This window comes from Dendrobates tinctorius, unplaced genomic scaffold, assembly GCF_039654945.1.
Source record: "Dendrobates tinctorius isolate UK_male_01 unplaced genomic scaffold, ASM3965494v1 ptg000079l, whole genome shotgun sequence".
NCBI lineage: Eukaryota > Metazoa > Chordata > Amphibia > Anura > Dendrobatidae > Dendrobates > Dendrobates tinctorius.
In genome coordinates this window covers 17905091-17931024 of record NW_027361747.1, presented here as the reverse complement: position 1 = coordinate 17931024, position 25934 = coordinate 17905091, and the positions used below count along the sequence as shown (strand labels likewise).

General features: G+C 42.9%; 1 protein-coding gene across 4 annotated transcripts in view; it reads left to right on the top strand.

The window, feature by feature from the left end:
• LOC141096839 (uncharacterized) overlaps positions 1-25934 on the top strand; it is a 281517-nt gene that overhangs the window by 215678 nt on the left and 39905 nt on the right. For 3 of the 4 annotated variants that reach the window (XM_073583671.1, XM_073583672.1, XM_073583674.1), the window contains 3 exons: positions 1731-1771; positions 9722-9784; positions 23401-23448. In XM_073583671.1, the coding sequence (XP_073439772.1) occupies positions 1731-1771; positions 9722-9784; positions 23401-23448 (152 nt within the window). The remainder of the gene's footprint in view (positions 1-1730; positions 1772-9721; positions 9785-23400; positions 23449-25934) is intronic. The other variant, XM_073583673.1, reaches the window with a different exon arrangement.

Here is a 25934-nt window from a genome sequence, read left to right as displayed (position 1 = left end):
GTAGACTGGATGACTGAGCTGTCAATCACTGCATTCTAAGACACACTGAGGGGTGGAATTGTTAGTGTGTCAGATGAGACTCGCCAATTCAAGTCTATAGGTGTGTAAAAAATGGATGCCCTATGGAGCCAAAGTATAGCATCCATTGTTTTACAGATGCAATGCAATTCTTAACACAGGGAACAGGAAATGGTCTTTTAAATCACTATTAACTGGTGAAAAAAATGGATTGCATACAGATGACAAGTGAGTAAAAAAATCGTTCAGATTTTGTGGTTGAAACTCTCATGATATTTTAAATGCTCATGTGAACCTACACATTGTTCGACTTTTTCTCTACTTACCCTGGGTTACTGCCATGCTCCAAAAAACAAACTGAGAGGTTCATTGACCTTTGTGTATGTGTTTGCTAACAGGAAATAAGTCAATTCTTTAAATAAATATGGTGCAGAATTACCAATTGGCAGGGGCCACATGGCAACAGCATATCAAACAAATGATGATTGCTGTGTCATGATGAAATGCAAGTGGCTAGAAATCGTGCAAGTTTGGATTTCTGCTGACCACATGTACTTCTTCTCAACCTTTATTAGAATATTATTAAGAAAGCACACTAGGAGAAAGCAAACGTATACACAACACACAAAACAATGTCTGGATGGATTACCATGTAGGTGTATATACACGCTTAAAAATTTGAATGGCAGACCATTCTGCTAAATGACTGATTATGAAAGAGGAAAACACCGAACGTAAAGGTCATAAAAAATTATAAAAAATAATAATAAAAATATTTAAAATAAGGGGACAAAGTTGGAAAGTACGAAAGATAATGTTTATTGAAACAATATACAAATATTCATAAAAGTAATAATAAATGGCACTGGTGGCACATGACCAATACCTGCAGCTACATAAAAACATGCAGAAAAAATAGCTAAAGACGGACAATGTAATGAGCAAAGAATGAAAAACAATATATAAAAAATGATCATGTACTCAGTTATTACCTGTGTATATAATTACAATAGTACTCAAAATCAACAATAAATTCAGATATTGCAAGTGTAGAAAATCACTGTTGTGTACAAAATTAAAAGTATGTGCTGGAGTGTATATAAGGGTATACTGTAACCACAGTCACAGGAATATCCAGTGCCGTTTATTTTTAATTTTATGAATGTTTGCATATTGTTTCAATAAACATTCTCTTTTGTACTTTCCAACTTTTTGTCCCCTTATTTTAAATATTTTTATTGTTGTTTTTTATAATTTTATGACCTTTACGTTCGGTGTTTTCCTCTTTCATAATCTTTATCAGAATATGTACAGTAGATGTTGAAAAATTGACTAAGATCCCAAATTTCTTCACAAGAACAGTAGAGCATAACATCTAACACATGGGTTCTCCTTTGCCCAGGAGATCTAATAAATACAATACTATGCATCATTTGGTTGCTACTGTTACCTAGTTATGCTGCTATTAATTGAATTTATACCGTTATTTGTTACTAAAGCAAAGCAGATTGCTTATACTGATTAAAGCTTCAGAAGGTGCCCTCTGCCCATAAGTTACTGAACACAACCACTCATTAAATTTTCCTTTGATTGGGTGCCAAATCAGTTCTGACATATTGCAGGACCCTGACGAAGAAAACAACTGGCCGTTTGTTATGTGACTTGGATTTTATATGTTGGAAACATTAACTCTGATTTCTGTCTTGGCACAGACAAGAAGCTCGGTGACAAAGGAAGACGCGGCAAACAAGATGTAAGATGTGTTTCATTACACTTAATTAAACAAGGGATATTTATTTTTGGAATTTATTAGAATTCTTTCTTCCATGTGTTTAAAGGAATGCTGTCAGCACAAAACAACATTTACCAAAGCACAGGTTCAATGTTATAGGTAGTAAATCATTGGAGCGCTGAAGGGTGGCTACAAATGGTACTAAATGCTACACCTATGACTATAATCAGGAGATAAGGGCAGCTTCTTAGACTGTTTAGACTGCAGGTAGCACCATACAAAGTTAAAGTAGTTACGTAGCAAGGCTTACCAAATATCATGAAAAATGGGACAACATTAATTCCCTTTTATGTGTGCAGCTTGAAAAAAGCTCTTACGTCATGGCTAAACGGTCTGGCTGTCCGCATACTGTGGAAACTCTGCCAACTACTGATGCTGATTGCTACTTGTTATTGTTTGACAATTGTGTGTCTATTGACATGTGGCGGTTGAGTGATGCCCCACTCAAGATTTAAAACACTAAAAAAAAATTAACCTTCGCGTGCGCCGACACTTCCAGGGTCAGTAGAGCTCCACTCAGCTCCCTGACGTGCTATTCAGCTGCTTGTGCACGCTGCTAACATCACGGCAGTGCAATGAGGTGACCTCATTAGGTCGTGAAATATAACAAGCCGGAGTCTGGAACAGGTAAGTGCTCACAGAGCCGGCAATACAGGATGTGGGAGCAGTCTGAGGGGGGCCTCAATATAGAGAGTATGGAGGGCTTAGAATGGAGATCATGGGAGGGCTCTGTATGGAGAACACTGGGGATCTGAATGTAGAACATGAGGGGACTAGGTATGATGAACGTGGTGTATGGAGAAAATGGGGGACTCAGAATGGAGAACATGGGGATGGACTCAGGATGGTGAACATGGGGGAGGATAGGGAGGACTTGGTATGGAGAACATGGGTGGGAGTTCTCAGTATGGAGAAGATGGAAGAGTCTCATTATATTGAACATGGAGGGGACGCAGTATGGAAAACATGGGAGGACTCTGTATGGAGAACATGGGGGGACTCAGTATGGTGAACATGGGAGACTCAGTATGGATAATGGGGTAGTGTGGGAGGGGCTTGATATGGAGAAGGTGTAGCATGGGTGCTCGATATGGAAAATAGAGTAGCATGGGGGCCTCAGTATGGGGAATAGGGGTAGAATAGGGGCTCGGTATGGAGAAAGAATGGCATGTGAGAGCAAGATATGGAAAATGGAGTAGCAATGGAGGGGCTCGGTATAGAAAAAGGGGTAGCATGGGGGTCTTGGTATGGAGAATAGGGGTAGCATAGAAGACTTGGTATGGAGAAGGGGAGGCATGGGGGGCTTTTTATAGAAAATGGGGTAGCCTGGGACAGGCTTGGTATGGAAAATGGGGTAGCATGGGAGGGGCTTGGTATGGAGAATAGGGTAGCATGGAGGGGCTTGGTATGGAGAATATGGAAGCTCAGTATGGAGAATAGGAAGGTTTGGTATGGAGAATGGGTTGCTTGGGGGGTTGGTATGGAGAATGGGGACTCAGTATGAAGAATGAGTAGCATGGGGGATTCAGTATGGTGTGGGGACAACATGAGGGGGCAGTGATGAAGCCGCATAGCGGCAATAAGCATGGGCTCTTCCCACTCTCCTACCCCTTTCTCCTCACCCTCTCCTCATGCTGCCTCTCTCCTTTTTATCTTGCTTACACTATCCTGATGTCAGACTCAGTTGTGCCTTGTACCTGTTTCTTCCCATGGGTATGTTATTAGATCATATTTGTTTGCTGTGCAGAGGGTTTTACTGCCTGTGACCTGCTTATGACCTGAATAGTTACATGTCTCATGGAGATTATTCTCCATAGTTTGTGTTTCTTTCTATTGCTCCTCCCTGGGGACACCTAGGTTTGTAGCTTGTGTTTATTACAACATATACCTTTATTAGTAGCTAATAGATCATAGTTCATAAGTGAGGAAGTTGTGGTAGGTATAATTTACAATGGAGAGGACAGTGTGATGGGTTTTTTTTATAAGGGGGTGGCATGGCTATCATATTTCACTAGGGAAGACATTGTGGTGGGAATATTTTGTAGGATAGAATAGTGTGGAGATCATGTACCATAAGTGAGACAGTGTGAGCTCATTTTTTGTGCATAGAACAGTGAGGGACAATAATTAATTTATCTATTCAAGACCTTGAGAAAGAGGGACAGTACCCTCGAAATGCGTCGGGAATTGCCCCTGTATGTGTTCGTCTCCATGAACAGTTGATGTCACAGCTAAACCACGCCCCTCACTCGCTACTGCACAGCGGCGCCATTGGCCGAACCTCATCGCCTTACAAGTATCCTGCGAGCGTGCAGAGGACTCCATCAACACGGGGAGGACGCTCCCTATTTATACTCGCATCTGGACACCTGGATTCACTCTAAGGACCGCAGCGCATACGGACGGATTTTTCACCACCGCTTCTGATTATTTAAAGTAAGTGCTTATATGGTCATGCACTTGTGGATAGACCTTTCTATTTAGGACAGTTCCACATCTCATCTATTTGTTAGTAGCGCGGCAGCCCCAGTGTGGTTTTCCACAGGTATTAGGAAATTTTACAATTAGGTGACCCTTCCATTAGGTCAACAGTCCTTGGGGGGAAGTGTCCCCCTTCCTTTAAGTTTAGCACTAGCCTCTACTGATATGTGCGCTGTCTGTCCTGAAAACAGTCTGTTGCCACAGTCGCACACAGTCCTCTTTGCAGTTCTAGGGCAACGTCCTGTTATCCAGCAGGAATGGCGCAACAAAACTAAAAATGCAACAGTTACTCCTGGTCATACCGGCCGCATTACGCCTGACTCTGGGAGTGTTCTAGGGCTCCTTTTGCCCAGCAGGAAGCAAAACAGTCCCGTATATTCATTTATCTACTGTTTTTTGTTTGGTGCAACGAGTACAACCTTCTGATGACAGTTTGTCATTGTTCAGCGTCCCGCGTCCCGTGCCGCCTTATCTGTTTGAACATTCCATGCCTGTTTTTGGGATGGCGAGGACTGTGTAACCGCAGAGTCCGTAAGCTGCCAGGACATAGCAAAGGCAGTGCTGGACAGGGAGGTAGATGAGGAGCAGGGAACCGACCGAACTTGGTCCGGGCACATATACAGCTCCAAATCCTCCTCTAGACACAAAGTTTCTGCCACTGCAAAGTAGCCCCTGGGACAGTCCTCTTTAAAGGAGTCCCAGTCCCCTTCTTTTAGGGGTCTCCCGAATTTGACAGAGGCGGAGTTTATATATATTTTGTCATTGGTGCCCTCCTCGCGTATAAAACCAAAGCCTCTATCCACATCTGTATAAATAAGCTGGTGGCGAGTGTGACGACCGGCCATAGCGCCCCCTCCTGGTTGGCGCAACTTCGCCCAGGTCGCCTTCTCCCGCTGTTATTTTTTCTCGATCACGCCAACATTCCAAGCGGACTGTCCGGGGGATGGAAGTGGGCACTCCTCCACCTGCTGGAAATGTGACGTGCCCAATGATGTGCCAACTCTGATTGCAGATCTGGTCTCCGGGGTATGGTGACCGTACGACAAGTCAAGAGGCCCCGAATCATGGTGCTGCAGCCCGCTTCCGGGAACATGAGACTGGGGGACAGACCAGCCTTCTTGGGTGAGGGGCCGAGGCAAAGATCCAACCTCATGGGTCAAGGGTTGAGGCATATTCACCACCTCTGGTCTTAGCAGCCTGTCTGCGCCCGTCCTGCAATTATTGTATCCATCCGCGGACGCAGCTGCACAATCCGACTCCTGAGGATGACGGCCCAGCCCAGCCTTTACTTCCGGCACGGGCGGTCGTTGCTTCCGGTCCGTTGCCCTCCAGCTCCCGATGACAAAGTACCAGCCCCCGGTGATGAGGTGCCATCTCCCAATGTTGCTGCTTTTGAAGTGGATGCTCCGACGTTGTTAAAGTTCTTGCTCCATATAACAAGGTCCCAGCTCCTGAGGACAGTGTTACGGTCCCGTCAGCCACCGGCAACTCTCCTCCGCAGGTAATGGGAATCGGTCCATCTGAAATCCATGGGCGACTCCCCTCTGTCGTCTTTGTCAGGTCCTCTCCTCTTCCTGGCACCACTCCCACTTCACGCGGCCTATTACCCCTGCAGTGACGGGTACAGGAGTGGTGCATTGCTGCCGGTGCCATGTATCATAATGGTGCCGCACAGCTACACATGGGGTTCTCTTCTGGGCCCCACCCATTCCAAGGTGGGGTCACTTCCAGCTGCTCCACCCATTTCCTTGCACTGTGTTGTTGGAGGCGAGGTCGTCTTCTTCTACGGCGCACCCTCCAAGGGTGGGATGAGAGGCATTGCTGAACAGATTTTCACGCCATCTCTGAGTTGTTACACCCACGAAGAGGGTGAAATCATAGTTGTCGTTCTCCTTATTGGCACCATTATCCATTATCTGCATGGCCGTCATCTTAGTTACAAACAAGGTGTCAGTCAAGTCCAAGATTTCAGTCACATCCATAACAATCACATCCAGGATCTCAATATCTTCTTTCTTCACGGCATCTCTGCTTCGCAAGTCTGCGGTATCCTGATGACTACGCCACGTATGAGGGAGCAACAGGGCCATAGTCATGGCTGAGACTAATGGCTCTTGCGCACCCTGATCTCCCGTCACATACAATAAATGTCCTTTTGTTAGTGTACTTGCCTCTCTGCTCTCTGCACCTTTAGGATCACTCCTGAGTTGCTGAAGACCCCCTCCATATGATTGCGCACAAACAGAGACACTAAATTAATAACTTTACTTTTTTTCTTTCGCAGCACGTCCTTATCAGATACAGCATCAGTATAGGGTTCCATACAGTGCACAATCTTCACTTTCTCTGTACTCTTCCTTACGTCTTTCAGTGGGTGTCTGGGTCGTACTATTCCATCTGGTACTGCAGCATCCTCCCTGTTCAGCTTTACTACGTTCAGTTCACTTGTCCGTTTTGCCCCAGACAAGAGGGCATCTACCCATTAAGTAAGCTGCCACATGATGAGCGACCTGCGTCCCTGTCCTGGTGTGGCTTTGGCTACAGCTTCTGCTCCCACTGCTGCTGTGACTGCTGTCCTTTTGGCCCACTGACCCAGGACGGCTGGGCTTCCCACTTAGACATTGTGGAGGCAACCACACTGTACGGGCTCTACAGCCCTACTGCTCTTAACAGGGAAAACCCTCTACCTTATCCATGGTTGGCTCTCCTAATTAACTATCCCTTACACTAGTTTCCTATTCCTACAGTGCTATGCACACTAATGTACCCCAATCTAGCGTAATAACTGAGGTACTTATTAATTAAGTACAAATAGCTACATATACAATAAATATACAATTATACATACCAGGCAATATATGAAGCAAGGGAGTGGAGCATCACACGGTCCCGGTACACGGCATGTCTCCATTCACAGTCCCTGCGGGGGGCAGCGGGGATGTTGGAGTGCGGGCCTACGCTGCTACGGTGCTCAAGAGACAGAGCACTCACCTCCCCCTGCTGTGTGCTGTCAGTTCCTGCCAAGTCTGCCTGTTTCCACGTGCACTTTTGCTTTTTAGCCTCAGACACGCCCCCTGCTGCCAAGTGCAAAGGTTGGTCTGGTTCTTTAAGCTTTTCCCCGGACAACAGAGGAGACAGCCCCGACAGTTCCGTACCCAGCGCAAGAAAGGAACCCCTAACCCAGTCCTTCTGCTTACAGGTGCACAAGCACAGACAGGTGTACTGATGTTAGACTGTGCTCGCTCTTACCAACGGATCGCTATTAATCAAGACAAGGGACTGGCTTTAAATAGAACGTGTCACAAGGTTTTCCACATATAAAGTATGGCCAGCACCTATAAGCCTCTGTTATAGCATTCTGGTATGCTGTCTGTATGTCCCCAATCTCATATGCAAGGCACAGAAAATAGCTTTATTATACCCACAGATGACATGGTCCAGTCCGATGGATGTTTCTGGACTTGATCTTGGGCCTCCTCTCTTCTTACAGTTGACATTCTCCTTCCCTGCTTCATGTGGATTACATGTCCTACATCATTTGCACGGTGTCCCCCACTGTGCTCCTGCACAGTCGCACATCGGTAGTGCACACGCACCGGCTTTCCTTACGTGTCATCAGCGCTCTTTTGCTTTTACTGGCTCAAGCACACTACAGCATTGTGCTCTGCCCTCAGTAGGGAAGAGAGAAGTGCACCTATGCAGGAGTGCGATTGGGGGACACCATGATGATGATGTAGGCCGCATCATTCACATGAAGCAAGAAGGATGATAATGATTGTGAGAAAAGAGGAGGCTCCGGCTCCGGATCAAGACCAGAGACACCCCTGGGACTGGACTGTGCTGTCTGTGAGTATAATAAAAGCTCTTTTTTGTGCCTTGTATAGGATGTTGGGGACATACAGATAGCATTCCAGAATGCTGTAACAGAGGGAAACCTGGTGACAGGTCCCCTTTAATTTTCAAATCTTAGGTCATAAGGATGCACCAAGGTATAGGCCATGCCAAGGGTGCCTAGAAGTCTTTATTTGCGTATTAAATGTTGCTTTTTCAGCAAATATTATGCTAAACTGTATTTGCCTGGAATTATTTTGGTAGGAGCTACATACCATATAAAAAGCTTTATGCAGTCTAAGGCTACTATCACACTATCAGTATTTTGTTAGTATTTTACCTCAGTATTTGTAAGCCAAAATCAGGAGTGGAACAATCAGAGAAAAAGATTGAACCAATGGTTGACTCAATGGTTTAAAACTACAAGTCTGCATAGCATTCTTTTTGTGCTATTTCTGTTTAGTACTAGAACTCGCAAGTGTGAGGACCCATGACGTGGGTTACGAGCTTGCGTATTTTGGCCAAAATATTAACTAGTAACTCACATATTTTTGATATGTATTTTTGCACTTTATTTTTTAGAGTGCAGATGGGCCCATTCGGTCTTGTAAACTGTGGTGTCTGTTCACATGGGATGCATTTGGATAGCGCTGGGCAGCCCGCCTGATCTAATAGTATGGTCGTAACTAATAGGCTGTTAACCTGGATGCTGTGCATTTCCATGTGTGAACAGTGCCGTATACAAGTCTTCATTGTGCATTAATATACCAAGCAACCGCCCCCTCCATGGGGCTGAAGATGATTCAGGACACAGTCGTCGTTTTGTCCTGAAGCAACTTTTTTGCTTCTTTTTGGTCATCTTTTGAAGCATCCTTTAGTCATAAGTTTTTGTTTATTTTTTAATAATCTAGAAAGCAGTTTCCTAGCGGAAGCCACACGTATAATGGACCGGCCACTTCTTTTGGAATCTTCATGTCTTAGGAAACCTGAAGCAGTTAAGAAAAACTCATAAGACTGAACATATGCACAGCAAGTCGTCTTTATATTGCGGTGTATGAGTTCGTTGTCTTTAACATATACTGTATTTAGCACTTTTTTCTGGTGGGTTACAGAGCGGATCTGCCTGAAAGACGTTGTGTGCACATACCATTAGTCTGACTGATCAGTAGGGGGCGTGACTACTTAAAGTGCCTAGGACAGCATGAACTCCAAATACAGCCCTGCCAGCCCTTAATACTTGACTGATGCCAGTAATTAGTCAGCAGGTAAAATCACCACTAGCATCATATGCACATACCTGGTAACTTACTGCTGATCCCTCAAAGAAGCATTTCCCTCTCATTATCTCATTAGGGCCATGTTATGCTGCAGAAGAAGAATACAGACCAGTTTGACGATCTTATTACAAAACATAATTAACACGATTAATATAATAAAAACATGACAATAGAAACTGGAAAAATGCTGTTAGTAGAGATTGGTCTAGAGGTAAAGCAATTATATACCATGACGCAAAGCGCACACAAGTCACCATTATGGGGAATAAATCATGACAGTTATATGGCATTCAGCTATTACAGGTCTGTGATTGCCTTACAGGTGACCTCATCATCATCAGTTCGATTTGTTGCTGTCGGGACTCTGGAACGTGGAGGCATCTTTGTGAGTTATCAATTGCATTTACAAAATGTTTTTACAAATACTTAAAGGGTAAATGCTGTTTTTATTTCATAAATCAATAATACACATGAAAATAAGCAACTTTGTAAGATATCTTATCTTTCTCTGCCAGAATTGATCAGTCATTATCAAAATTCTCAATTCTGAGATAAAATCTGTATTCAGTGAAGACTTTCCCATTACTGAGATAGGAGATGGCGGCTGCTACTGATGAGACTCTATGCAGATAGCTCCTCATCCTCCTGTCTACATAGGGGATGGCAGGTGCTCCTGATGCAATTCCTCTCAGGAGGGGAGAGGAGCTGTAGGCAGGCGGGAGAGGAGCTGTAGGCAGGAGGGAGAGGAGCTGTAGGCAGGACGAAGAGGAGCTGTAGGCAGAGTTCCTCCCTCGACCTATCTACATATAGGGAGGATTGACCCTTCTGAAAGGATGCTGTTTATAAGTGGATGATGGGTTAACCTGTGGCATTTCTCATCTCCTATGTCTCCCTATACAGACAATAGGAAATATTCTTCCTAGTACAGACCATTTGCTAACCCCGCCTTGAAGCCCAGGATCTAAGTGCCAGGTTTGACACCTCGAGCAAATGCCCCTTTGTGCACTGCTTACAATACTGTTATATCCAGTTTCACCCTTTTGTCAACTAAATGTAACTCTACTGCTGCTATGATTTTCCCATATGGATTATATTTTTCCTTCAAATAAAGTAATTCACAATTTTGATTCCACATCCTTCTGGTTGCTGTTGCCAATCTGTGTGGCTGATTTTGGCTCTGACATACAGTGAGTCAGTTCTCAGACAGGATACTTATTCCCAAACTAACAAAATTCTGATGTTTTGCTTTTATATCTGATCATGTCCTAAAATGGACACTGTACTGACAGAATCTGTCCCCTTTCCTCTATAGCATCTGACAGTAGAGTCCCTTCCTGCTTTCTCTGCAGTAATCCCATTTTATAGCAGAGGCTCGGCTTCTTTCCTGCAAATTTGTGAACAAAGTATCACTACTCATAGAATAGGCTGTGGGGAGAGAGTCTGAGCATGCCCACCCACCATCACCAGGTGGGAAAACTTTCAAAAAGATTTATACAGTTATCTTGACTTCTTTTATCAAAATAAGTAAACCAGCCCCAACAAATCTAAGAGGATTATTTAATAAACTATGGAGGACTTCTGTTTCTTGTGAGCACCTGTATGTGATGTTTTATGTAATAGGCAGGAACACTAGAGAAGAGGATAAATAGTAATCCAGATTGCTGCAGTGAACAATCACTAGATTTGTACAGAAGAATTCTGGATAGGGGATACCCAGGACCATTGTTGGATGCAGCCCTAGATAGAGCCAAGTCACCTCTTCCCTCTCAACTCAATTAGGTTAATGCAACCAAGAAGGGTACAAACACAGTTAACAAGGGTAAGAGATTCATTCTATGGCCGGGGTCACACTTGCGAGAAACTCGCACGAGTCTCACGTCTCAATACCTGGCACTGCCACCGGCACTCGGACTGGAGCGCTCAGTTGCACAGAAATGCATGTAGCCGCACACTAGAGTCCCGAGTGCTGGCAGCAGTGACCGGTATTGAGACGTGAGACTCGTGCGAGTTTCTCACAAGTGTGACCCAGGCCTTATTTTTGCATGCGGCCCCATGGGCAGACAATTTAGGGAGGCAAATAATAATTGGCACCTGTTGGAAAAAGAAGAAGGAATTGTGAAGATAGTTTCATGGGGACCACTGGTTTCCAATACACATACAACCAACCTAAAAGATTTGCTAGTGCACAATTGTATTAAAACAGAATAAAAAAAATTTGCCTGACTAACAATGTACCGGAGGGTAACTTCAAGTGTGGACATTGTTCCTTTAGCCCCTTCCATCTTACTTCTAAGGAACTTCACATAGGAGGAGTATCACCCAGGGTACGTGATTCTATTTCTTGCCGTACATGTTAAACAGTATATGTTATATTTTGCCCTTGTAGATTTTTTCATATTGGCAAAACTATCTGACCTCTTTTTTGTTCAATTCCGGGAACATTTGAATTCCATACGGTCGGGAAAGGGTGTCCTTAGATTGATAAACCATGCAAGAGAATGTCATGCTAGTAATCCTGGAGCTTTGCAGGAATTGAAAGGGTTACGTTACCTGTCCAAGGAGGGGATCTCCACAAACTGCTGCTTAGGAAAGATGCTAGGTGGATTGTGCGCACACGAGCACAGGGTGCAAGAGGATTCAATGACAAGATTGATATGTCTGTATTCCTGTGATTATTATCATGAGTTTTCACGTTTTAGATGTATTTGTAGAGATGTAATAATTTTGTTTCTTTGCTGCTTGTCTAAAGTACAGTGGGTGGATTGAGGTCTCCGATGTTCAGGATTGTTCTGCTAATTGTTTCCTGTCATGGATCACACTCCTTGGATATCTCCAGGATTTTTTATTACATGAGACTTGTGAAGCATTCCTCCATTACAAGATGTCTGCTCACAACAACCAACCAACAAGTTCTTAAACTCTATATTACACACATCAACTTAGTGAGATCCCTAGAGGCCACATCATCATATAACATATTGCTACATCCTCTTTTAACTGGAAGAACAATAAAATTAATAAAACAATGTATACCATGACCAAGTTAGAGCTATAACATAATAAGCCCAGTTAGATATAATCCTTGTGGTGTGCCGGCTTTCTGATAATTCTGCCAGCTCTAGTAACATAACATGTGTTGCTGTCTACATCTGGTAGTTCTTCCGATCCTGGTAATATGCCTTCTGATATTGCCTGTCTCTGGCCAGAATCCTCACCCTGATGGACAGCTGTCACTGTTGGTACTTGATTTGTACTTGCTGCCTCATTATCTTGGGTGTCAGGATACTGCTCAAAAGGCCATGAATCATCTCTTTCTTGTGATTTCCTCAGATATCTCCGATTTCTCCTTAGTCTTCTTCCTTCCTATGTTAGAATTTCATAGGACCGAGGTTCTAGTTTCTGGACAACTTTTGCCTTTTGCCAGTGTTTGTCAAACATGCTGCTTGGCTGCAGCCAAATGTTGTAATTTCTCTGGAGCTCAGGCAGATCCTTTGCAGATTTATTGTAATAGAAAGCTTGCCTATCTTGATTCTTCTGTAATTTAGCTTTGATGTTTCCCAGCAACTTTGGCTTTAACAGATGACTAGCAGTTGGTAAGAGTGTCTTTGTACGCCTACTCATGAGCCTCTGTGCCGGACTGCTGTCTAGGCCTTGAGTGGGTGTGTTTCTATGATCCAGTATAGACAGATATACATCAGTACCTGCTTGTTTTGCTTTCTGCATGAGTCTTTTGGCCGTTTTTACTGCTGACTCTGCTTTCCCATTACTCTGAGGATATCTGGGAGAAGACGTCTGGTGTTCAAATTCCCATTTCTTGCTGAAGGTTTTGAACTCTACCGAAGTAAACTGCGCCGCATTGTCCGAGAAAACGATATCTGGAATGCCATACCTGGCAAAATGGGCCTTGCGTTTTTTAATCACTGTTCCCGCCCTTGTGTCCTGCAACAAATCAACCTCCCAGAAGTTAGAGAAATAGTCCACTAATCAGGTAGTCTTTGTCATTCCATGTGAACAAGTCCGTTCCTATTTTTGACCATGGCCTATGTGGAATTTCATGTGGTTGCAATGTCTCCTTTGGTTGCTTATCACTGCAGGATGCACATATTTCACATTGTGCTATATAATTTTTAATGTGGTCATTCATTCCTGGCCAATAAACAGATTCTTGCGCTCGATGTAGACATCCTTCCATGCCTAAGTGAGAAGAGTGCAATGTTTTCAGTATGTCTCTTCTGAGAACTTCTGGTACAACCGCCCTGTCTCCTTTAACCCCTTCACTACCAAGGGTGGTTTGCACGTTAACTCCCGGGCCAATTTTTACAATTCTGACCACTGTACCTTTATGAGGTCATAACTCTGGAACGCTTTCATGGATCCCGGTGATTCTGACATTGTTTTCTCGTGACATATTGTACTTCATGTTAGTGGTAAAATTGCATTCAAATAACTTGCGTTTATTTGTGAAAAAAATGGAAATTTGGCGAAAATTTTGAAAATTTCGCAATTTTCCAACTTTGAATTTTTATGCCCTTAAATCGCAGCGATACGGCACACAAAAACTTAATACATAACATTTCCCACATGTTTACTTTACATCAGCACAATTTTGGAACCAAAATTTATTTTTGTTAGGAAGTTATAAGGGTTAAAAATTGACCAGCGATTTCTCATTTTTGCAACACCATTTTATTTTTAGGGACCACTTCACATTTGAAGCCACTTTGAGGGGTCTATATGATAGAAAATACCCAAAAGTGACACCATTCTAAAAACTGCACCCCTTAAGGTGCTTAAAACCACATTCAAGAAGTTTATTAACCCTTTAGGTGCGTCACAGGAATTTTTTGAATATTAAAAAAAAATTGAACATTTAACTTTTTTTCACAAAAAAAATACTTCAGGTTCAATTTTCTTTATTTTACCAAGGGTAACAGGAGAAATTGGACTGCAAAAGTTATTGTGCAATTTGTCCTGAGTACGCTGATACCTGATATGTGGGGGGGAACCACTGTTTCGGCGCATGGCAGACCTCAGTAGGGAAGGAGCGCCGTTTGACTTTTTCAATGCAAAATTGGCTGGAATTCAGATCGGACGCCATATCGCGTTTGGAGAGCCCCTGATGTACCTAAACAGTGGAAACCACCCAAGTGACCCCATTTTGGAAACTAGACCCCCCAAGGAACTTATCTAGATATGTGGTGAGAACTTTGAACCCACAAGGGCTTCACAGAAGTTTATAACGTACAGCGGTACAATTAAAAAATCATATTTTTTCCACAAAAATGATCTTTTCACCCCCAATTTTTATTTTTCCAAGGGTAACAGGACCCTAAAAGTTATTGTGCAATTTGTCCTGAGTACGCTGATACCCCATATGTGGGTGTAAATGACTATTTGGGCGCATAGCAGAGCTCGGAAGGGAAGCAGCGCCATTTGACGTTTTTGGCTAGAATTGAGATCGGACACCATGTCGCGATTGGAAAACCCCTGATGTACCAAAACAGTGGAAACCCCCCACAAATGACACCATTTTGGAATCTAGACCCCCCCAAGGAACTTATCTAGATGTGTGGTGAGAACTTTGAACCCCCAAGGGCTTCACAGAAGTTTATAACGTACAGCAGTACAATTAAAAAATCATATTTTTTCCACAAAAATGATCTTTTCACCCTCAATTCTTATTTTTCCAAAAGTAACAGGTCCCTAAAAGATATTGTGCAATTTATCCTGAGTACGCTGATACCCCACATGTGGGTGTAAACCACTATTTGGGTGCATGGCAGAGCTCGGAAGGGAAGCAGCGCCATTTGACGTTTTTGGCTGGAATTGAGATCGGACACCATGTCACGTTAGGAAAGCCCCTGATGTACCAAAACAGTAGAAACCCCCCACAAATGACACCATTTTGGAAACTAGACCCCCCAAGGAACTTATCTAGATGTGTGGTGAGCACTTTGAACCCCCCAGTGCTTCACTGAAGTTTATAACGTCTGGGCGTGAAAATAAAAAAATCGTATTTTTTCCACAAACATGATCTTTTAGTCCCCATTTTTTTATTTTCCCAAGGGTAACAGGAGAAATTGGACCCCAAAAGTTGTTGTCCAATTTGTCCTGAGTACGCTGATACCTCATATGTGGGAGAAAACTACTGTATGGGCACACGTCGGGGCTCGGAAGGGAAGTAGTGACGTTTTGGAATGCAGACTTTGATGGATTGGTATGCGGGTGTCATGTGCGTTTGGAGAGCCCCTGATGTACCTAAACAGTGGAAACCCCCCACAAGTGACCCCATTTTGGAAACTAGACCCCCTAATGAACTTATCTAGATGTGTGGTGAGCACTTTGAACCCCCCAGTGCTTCACTCTAGTTTATAACGACCGGGCGTGAAAATAAAAATATCGTATTTTTTCAACAAACATCATCTTTTATCCCCATTTTTTTTATTTTCCCAAGGGTAACAGGAGAAATTGGACCCCAAAAGTTGTTGTCCAATTTGTCCTGAGTACGCTGATACCTCATATGTGGGAGAAAACTACTGTATGGGGAAAAGTCGGGGCTCGGAAGGGAAGTAGTGACATTTTGGAATGCAGACTTTGATGGATTGGTATGCGGGTGTCATGTGCGTTTGGAGAGCCCCTGATGTACCTAAACTATTGAAACTCCCCACAAGTGACCCCATTTTGGAAACTAGACCCCCCACGGAGCTTATCTAGATGTGTGGAGAGCACTTTTAACCCCCAAGTGCTTCACAGAAGTTTATAACGCCTGGGCATGAAAATAAAAAAAACATTTTTTTCCGCAAAATTATATTTTTGCCCCCAATTTTTTATTTTCCTAAGGGTAACAGGAGAAATTGGACCCCAAAAGTTGTTTTGTAATTTGTCCTGAGTAGGCTGATACCCTACATGTGGGGATAAAACACTGTTTGGGCACATGGCAGAGCTTGGAAGGGAAGGAGCACCATTTGACTTTTTCAACGCAGAATTGGCTGGAATTGAGATCAGACGCCATGTTGCCTTTGGAGAGCACCTGATGTGCCCAAACAGTGGAAACCCCCAATTATACCTCCAACCCTAACCTCAACACACCCCTAACCCTAATCTGAGCCCTAGCCCTAACCCTAGCCCTAACCCTAGCCCTAACCCTAGCCCTAACCCTAGCCCTAACCCTAGCCCTAACCCTAGCCCTAGCCCTAACCCTAGCCCTAACCCTAGCCCTAACCCTAACCCTACCCTAACCCTAACCCTAGCGGGAAAATGGAAATAAATACATTTTCTTTTAGTTTTATTATTTTTCCCTAACTAAGGGGGTGATAACGGGGGGTTTGATTTACGATTTATGGCGGTTTTTATGTTTGGCGGCTGTCGCACGCTAAAAGACGCTTTTTATTGTAAAAATAGTTTTTGCATCACCACATATTGTGAGCTATAATTTTTCCGTATTTTGACCCACCGAGTCATGTGAGGTCTTATTTTTTGCGGGACGAGTTGACGTTTTTATTGGTACCATTTTCGGGCACGTGACATTTTTTGATCGCTTTTTATTCCGATTTTTGGGACGCAGAAAGAACAAAAACCAGCGTTTCATGAATTTCTTTTGGGGGGTGCGTTTACACCGTTCCGCGTGCGGTAAAATTGATAACGCGTTTTTATTCTTCGGGTCAGTACGGTTACAGCGATACCTCATTTAGGTCTTTTTTTATGTTTTGTCGGTTTTTTGCAATGAAAACAATTTTATATAAAAAATAATTATTTTTGTATTGCTTTATTCTGCGAGCTATAACTTTTTTAATTTTTTGCGGATGATGCTGTATGGTGGCTCGTTTTTTGCGGAACAAGATGACGTTTTCAGCGGTACCATGGATATTTATATGCGTCTTTTTGATCGCGCGTTATTGCACTTTTTGTTCGGTGGTATGATAATAAATCATTATTTTTTGCTTCGTTTTTTATTTTTATTTTTTAAGGGGTTCGCTAAAGGGGTTAACTAATGGGACAGTTTTATAGGGCAGGTCATTACGGACGCGGCGATACCAAATATGTGTACTTTTATTGTTTTTGGTTTTTTTTATTTTGAAAAAATGGATTTATTGGGGAATATTTTATTTTTTTTTTTACTAATTTATTTAGCGATTTTTTTTAAAATTATTTTTAACACTTTTTTTTTTTTTTTTTTACTTTATTACCTTGTCCCAAGTGGGACATCACTGTCCTGTGACAGATCGCTGATCTGTCACATCACAGATCACTGTGACAGATCAGCGATCTGTCACAGGCACTGCTGCAGACTTCCTCATGCCTGCGCTTTGCAGGCAGTGAGGAAGTCAGCTTCCTGCAGGCCCCCGTCGCCATCTTGGATCTGGGGGCCTGTAGGGAAAGAGCCCCCCGCAGCAGCGCTGCACATTGCGCTGCCGTGGGGGACTCAGGGAAGCACGGAGGGAGCCCCCTCCCTGCCGATGCTTCCCTTTAACCCCCGGTACACCGCGATCGCGTTTGATCGCGGTGTGCAAGGGGTTAACGTGTCGGGGGCGGTCCGTGACCGCCCATGACACATTGTGCCGGGTGTCAGCTATGATAATTAGCTGACACTCGGCCGCGATCAGCGGCGCTCACCACGTGGGCGCCGCTGATCGCGATGACGTAATATTCCGTCCATGGTAATTAGGTCCATGGTCACATGGACGGAATATTACGTCAATTGTAGGTAAGGGGTTAAAGATGATTCCTTGCTGCACTGACAATTCATCTCTTAAGTGGAAGAATGGTGAAACTTCCCTTGGAGCATGTTGCTTGTATTTTGGCCAGCCCTGCAAGATGACAGTCTTTAAACTCTGGAGACTTTTATCCTTCTCTGTGAAAGTCTGGATTTGCTTCAACTTTTCTTTTGACACTGCAAGACAGTTACACATATTGATGGTTTCAATGTCTTTCTCCTCATCATTTGTGATAGGAAGGTAAGCTCTGCTTAGCGTATCTGCAAACAGTAAGTCTCTTCCTGGACAGTAACCAATGTCAAAATCATATTTCTGAAGTCGAAATACCATACGCTGTAGTCTCTTTGGGGCATTTAGTAGTGATTTCTTTGTAATGCTCACCAAAGTTTTGTGATCTGACTGTATTCTGACCGGTCGACCATAGGTGTATTGGTGAAACTTCTCCAACTCAAATACCACAGCCAGTAGTTCCTTCTCAATCTGAGCATATCCCTGCTCTGTTGTTGTAAGGGCTCTGCTTGCAAATGTGAGTGGCTGTTTGTTCGGCATTAATGTAGCTCCAAGGCCTTTTTCTGAAGCATCACATTGTACCACTACTTCATGATCTGGATCGAAATGCTTTAGGGTTGCTGCATCTGCAATAGCTTTCTTTACTGATTGGAAAGCTGTCTCCTGGCTTTCCGTCCATTCCCAGAGCACATCTTTGTGGGTTAGCTGTCTCAGTGGCTCACACATGTCTGACAGATAACTGCAAAATTTGGAGAGATAATTTATCATACCCAAAAATCGTTGTACTCCACAAACATCAGTAGGGGTAGGCAAATCTTGTATTGCTCTCACCTTTTCAGGATCCACTTTTACACCGTTTGAAGTCAGACGATGTCCAATATAGGCCACTTCTGTCATTTTCAGTTTGAATTTGTCCAAGTTCAGCTTTATGTGTTTTGCTCTGCATCTGTCCAAAAATTGTATCATCTTCTGATCGTGATCCTTGATTGCAAATTCCATATCTTCACCTTCTTCCACTATTAGTATATCATCTGCTATTGTCTTCACTCCAGGAAGTCCTTCCAAAGCCTGAAGTAATGTCTGCTGGAACACCTCTGGAGCAAGTTTTAGTCCCATGGTCATTCTCAGCCATTAAAAGTGTCCAAATGGTGAAGAAAATGTTGTTAATAAACTTGATTCTTCGGTCAGTGCCACATGCCAAAATCCATTTTTCACATCACACACAGAAAATATTTTAGCTTTTGATAGATCTGGTAGAACATCATCTAATGTCGGCATGGGGTAATGATTTCTTTTCAGTGCCTGGTTGAGTGGCTTAGGATCAATGCATATTCTTAACTTGTCAGATGGTTTCTGCACTATGACCAAACTGCTGATCCAATCTGTGCTCTTATGGACTGGTGTTATCATGCTTCTTCTCTGTAAATCTTGCAGTTCTACTTTCAGCGGTTGTATTAAAGCTACAGGCACTCTCCTTGTAGGTAATCTGGTAGGCTGCACGGTGTTGTCAATTTCTTGCCTATATTTACCTTCAAAGCACCCATCACCTTCAAATAAATCAGCATACTTCATTTTTATTTTCTGAATATCCAAGTTGTGCTCTGCATTTAGTTTGGGATTTGGTATATCCTGGGAAACGTCAACAGACATAATATTCTGAGACTGTACTTTTATTAAGTCCATTGCCTGAACAGCTTTTACTCCCAATAATGGTACATGGTTACCACCACGCAATATGGTAAATTCAACTCTATAACTCTTTCTGTTACATGGGTTCCGTATTTTGAGCTTACATGTCCCCATCGGTTTCAGAATGCTTTTGTTGTACATCACCAGTACCTTGTCAGCTGGCTCAATAGAAACCTGTTTGTTCAGCAGAGCAGATGGAATTACATTGCAGCTTGCTCCACAATGCAGCTGAAATCTAATGGGCTTCTCATCCAACAAGAATGTTGCATAAAGCTGCTTGGCATCCTTGCCTAGTGACTGCCTGACTACATTGACTTTCTCTGCTGCAGGCTGCAGTTGTAGCCATGTAATGTCCTCTGCACTGTCAGTGTCTGGTGTCACAATGTGGAGCTGTCTGTACTGTTTGCCTGTTACTTGCCTGCAGACAGCTGAGAAATGATTCTTCTTTCCACATGATCTGCAAGTTTCACCATATGCTGAGCACTTAGTTTTGTCTCATGTCTTTTACCACAATACTTGCAGTGGACAGTGCTTATAGGGGAGCTTGGTCTTGTCTTTCCTTTCATAGATACTGCATGTACCTTATCATCATCATTATCACTGGTGCCTGCCATCATCTTCAGGCTGTGTTTTGACAGCTCAGCAGCCCTGCAGATTTGCATGCATTTCTCTAAAGTCATGTCTTCCTCTATCAGTAATCTTTCTTTGAGATGACTGTCTCTTATGCCACACACCATTCTGTCTTTGATTAGACTGTCCCTGATCTCTCCTAAACCACATGTTGTTGCCAGCCTCCTCAGCTCTGTCAGATATCTGTCCACATTTTCACCATCCTCCTGATGTCTTGTGAAAAAGTTATCTTTCCACTGTCTCATTCTTCTTTTGGTCACAGTGTTTATCAAATGCCTGCACAATATCTGCTAGAAGGAGGTTGTCTGTGTGTGGGAGTAAGGTGTGGGCTAATTCGCTGCCATTTTCCCCAATAAGGTAATAAAACAGCTTTACTTTTGGTTTGTCATCACTGGGGGCCACTGTGAGATCCACATACAGTGTAAAATCTTCCTTCCAATGTCTCCAAGTCTGGGACAGATTACATGAAGTCACATCCAGTCCCTGAGGGGGCTTCAGACCAGTCTCCATTTTGCAGTAATGTCAGGGAATCTGTACTTACAGGTGCTGTGATCCTCTGTACAGTCCCAGCCTCACACAAGCTCTGAGGATTTGCAGGTTCTGTGCCCAGCTGCCACCATGTTCTGTTATTTGTTTCCTGTCATGGATCACACTCCTTGGATATCTCCAGGCTTTTTATTACATGAGATTTGCGAAGCATTCCTCCATTACAAGATGTCTGCTAACAACAACCAACCAACAAGTTCTTAAACTCTGTAGTACACACATCAACGTAGTGAGACCCCTAGAGGCCACATCATCATATAACATATTGCTACAAGGATGACTTCAGAAGTGGGGAGGCTCTGTACCGTTACCTGTATATGAGCCTCATTACTTCCTTTCTACCTAAGCACCCGTAGAAGCGTATCATTGATAGCTTGTTTACTGTAAGTGATATCTGTATTTCGTATGTAACCCCTTCTCATGTACAGCACCATGGAGTCAATGGTGCTACATAAATAAATAAAAATTATTATTATTATTATTAAGTTTGGATCTGCAAGATGAAAAGTATACATATTTTCTGGGAAGGTACATTTATCAAAACCAGTTGTCAAAAACTTTTTTCCATACCCACTAATCACATCACTACTTTCATTTTTTGAACAGAAATATGAAAATAACACTGATCGGCTGCTACAGGCACAAAACACTTTTTTGGCAGCTTTGATAAATCTACCTTACACAATGTAATATACTCCTGCTAATTAAAGTAACGTACAGTCATATGTTAAAGTTTGGGCACCCCTATTAATGTTAACCTTTTTTCTTTATAACAATTTTGTTTTTTGCAACAGCTATTTCAGTTTCATATATCTAATAACTGATGGACTCAGTTATATTTCTGGATTCAAATGAGGTTTAACAGAAAATGTGCAATCTGCATTTTAACAAAATTTGACCTGTGCAAAAGTATGGGCACCCTTATCATTTTCTTGATTTGAACATTCCTAACTACTTTTTACTGACTTCCTGAAGCACTAAATTGGTTTTGTAACCTCATTGAGCTTTGAACTTCATAGCCAGGTGTACCAAATCATGAGAAAAGGTATTTAAGGTGGCCACTTGTAAGTAGTTCTCCTATTTGATTCTCCTATGAAGAGTGGCATCATGGGCTCCTCAAAACAACTCTCAAATGATCTGAAAACAAAGATTATTCAACATAGCTTTTCAGGGGAAGGATACAAAAAGTTGTCTCAGAGATTTAACCTGTCAGTTTCCACTGTGAGGAACATAGTAAGGAAATGGAAGAACACAGGTACAGTTCTTGTTAAGCCCAGAAGTGGCAGGCCAAGAAAAATATCAGAAAGGCAGAGAAGAAGAATGGTGAGAACAGTCAAGGACAATCCACAGACCACCTCCAAAGACCTGCAGCATCATCTTGCTGCAGATGGTGTCACTGTGCATCGGTCAACAATACAGCGCACTTTGCACAAGGAGAAGCTGTATGGGAGAGTGATGCGAAAGAAGCCGTTTCTGCAAGCACGCCACAAACAGAGTCACCTGAGGTTTGCAAAAGCACATTTGGACAAGCCAGTTACATTCTGGAAGACGGTCCTGTGGACTGATGAAACAAAGATTGAGTTGTTTGGTCATACAAAAAGGCGTTATGCATGGAGGCTAAAAAACACAGTAAAATTTGGTGGAGGTTCCATCATGCCTTGGGGCTGTGTGGCCAATGCCGGCATCGGGAATCTTGTTAAAGTTGAGGGTCGCATGGATTCAACTCAGTATCAGCAGATTCTTGACAATAATGTGCAAGAATCAGTGACGAAGTTACGCAGGGGATGGATATTTCAGCAAGACAATGATCAAAAACACCGCTCCAAATCTACTCAGGCATTCATGCAGAGGAACAATTACAATGTTCTGGAATGGCCATCCCAGTCCCCACACCTGAATATCATTGAACATCTGTGGGGTGATTTGAAGCAGGCTGTCTATGCTCGGCGACCATCAAACTTAACTGAACTGGAATTGTTTTTTAAACAGGAATGGTCACAAATACCTTCATCCAGGATCCAGGAACTCATTAATAGCTACAGGAAGTGACTAGAGGCTGTTATTTTTGCAAAAGGAGGATCTACGAAATATTAATGTCACGTTTATGTTGAGGTGCCCATACTTTTGCACCGGTCAAATTTTGCTTAAATGCAGATTGCACATTTTCTGTTAGTACAATAAACCTCATTTGAATCCAGAAATATAACTGAGTCCATCAGTTATTAGATATATGAAACTGAAATAGCTGTTGCAAAAACCAAAATTGTTATAAAGAAAAAAGGTTAACATTAATAGGGGTGCCCAAACTTTAACATATGACTGTAGATGCTGGGAGTTGTAGTGTAGAGTCTCAGACTCTGAAGAGATTCTGGAAATATAGTATTAATACTAGTAATGATATTGTCACTCACAGGGAATGGCAGAAACAATGTTCCGGTCCTCTAATCTACGCTTCAGCCTGGTAAGTTTTTATAGGTGAGGTTGTCTCATATTACATATAATGAAAAAACTGAGATATTGATATTAATAGCAACACACAAATGTAATAAAGTAAGAAACAGGACCCTACTGATCACAGCCTACAGTGTAAAGTCAGTGTCAAGTTTACCCCGTCCCTTTCATAAAAGTCCTTTACAAGTAATAATATGAGCACTTTTTAGTGTTTTGCTCCTAAACAATACTATTCATGGTAATCGTATCACATTCCCGCGATCTCCGTCTGTACACAGTCCTGCAGACAGCAGATCATATGCCCAGAACGATTAACTCCAGAATGTGATAATATTCCAAAATGGAAATGTACTACATGGATTGTTTTTAGCAGTGTGCCTTGGTCTTCCACTGGGCATGACAGAGTAGATAAGGAGTCTCTGCCTCCTAAGGTTGTCTTCCTGTCTAGCACCATTCTTTTGTTTGATTGATGGCTCATTGTCTGATTTCCTTTCCTTTTCACCTCACAAAAGCAGTGATCTATCTATAAATGAAGCTAAAGAGGTTTGTGTTAGTGGGGGTGAGTGACGCACCTTATGCCACTAATCGTACTCCAATCCCCAACTGGAGTAAGATTTGTGGTGAGGCGCCCTCGAAGGTACATGTCACTTTGCGCTTCGCCTGATTCATTAAAAGGCGTACCCCTCTTATTGAATCAGGTGCCTCGCACTCCACCTCGCCTCCTTATCAAGACCAGCTTAAAAAATGCCAGTCTTGAATAATCTGTGCCATAGTTATTATCATATGTGGATGTGTGGATCATGTGTATTCTGTCCCTTTGTAGGGGGCCAGGACCGATGCTGTGGGCCGGTGCTCACATCTCTTCACCCTGAAACCCCTCTAATAAACGCAAATCTGACATATGTATGTTGTGGTGTGGGACTCACTTGTCGTTCGGGAGTCTTTGTTACCTCCCGTCCTTGAGACCAGATACAGCTGCACACATAACAGGAGACATTTCATCCAGTTCAACAGGTTCAGCTTTACTGTGTAATTCGGATACAAACGGCTGCAGCATACAGAATTAGACAGAGTCCCCTCCGGTTCTTGTTCCCTTTACCCAGTATACTATCTGTTTTTGCCGCCGTCCTGCCCGACCTGCCCCCGGCTCAATAGACTGTTGGTAGCAGGGGCTTTCTATCCAGCAACCAGTATCCATTCAACCTATCGCTGTGACCAGACCATTCTCTTCCATTTAAGGGAGAAAGATCCATGGAATCCCATGCCCCTTCTGGGCATTAGGCCCTTGACCACTCCGGGAGTTGCGCGAAACTTCAGAAAGGACACTTCGCCACCTATGCATTCACTGACCTTCAACCTGTCACACCTCAAACTGTCTCAGACTTCCCTACTTCTTCCCTTCTCTAGAAAGTGCTTTCCCTTTTTATCTTATGTAACACCTCCCAATATGTGGGCTTTTCCCAAGCTGTTAACTATATCTTACCCTAACTGCTGCTAAACTATATCCCTATGCCTTCTCAATGGTTCCAATATGGACATTTCTCCCCAATCCCTGGGTACGACCTTGAGGTAAAACCTCCGGGAAAACAGAGACACAAACCGGCCATAAGCATAAAATGCAAATTTATGTAAAACAGCTATAACAAAAAAACATTACTTTACATTACTATACAATTCAACTTCATCTTTACACGGCACCTTCTTCTCACCCCCTTACATTTTATCTTCTTTAAATATGGATGAAATAGCACAACATGGTTAATGGGAACCTGTTATCATGTTTTTCACATATAAAGTATATGCAGCACCTGTACACCCTCTACTACAGCTTTCTAGAATGCTGTATATATGTCCCCAGTGTGCGCTCCATAAAACGAAAAATAGCTTTTATAATACTCACCTAGGGATTGATCTGGTCCAATGGGTGTTTTTGGTTATGATCCAGTGCCTCCTCTCTTTAAGCCTTGTGTGGATGATGTGTTCTACGTTATCCACACAGTGTCCTCAGCATTGAGTTGAGTGTAATAAAAGCTATTTTTTGTTTAATTGAGCGCTCATTGGGGACATATAGACAGCATTCTAGAAAGTTGACACATAGGGCTTACAGGTGCTGGCCCTATTTTATGTGGGAAAATCTGGTGACTGCTTCCTTTCAACACCTTTGCTGAGAAAGCGGCTTTCACCTTCCTGACTACACTGTGTGCCAAATTATTAGGCAAATGAGTATTTTGATCACATCATCCTTTTTATATATGTTGTCCTACTGCAAGCTGTATAGGCTTGAAAGCCAACTGCCAATTATGTAAATCAGGTGATTTTCATCTCTGTAATGAGGAGGGGTGTGGTCTAATGACATCAACACCCTATATGAGGTGTGCTTAATTATTAGGCAACTACCTTTCCTTTGGCAAAATGGGTCAGAAGAGAGATTTGACGGACTCTGAAAAGTCAAAAATTGTGAGATGTCTTGCAGAGGGATGCAGCAGTCCTGAAATT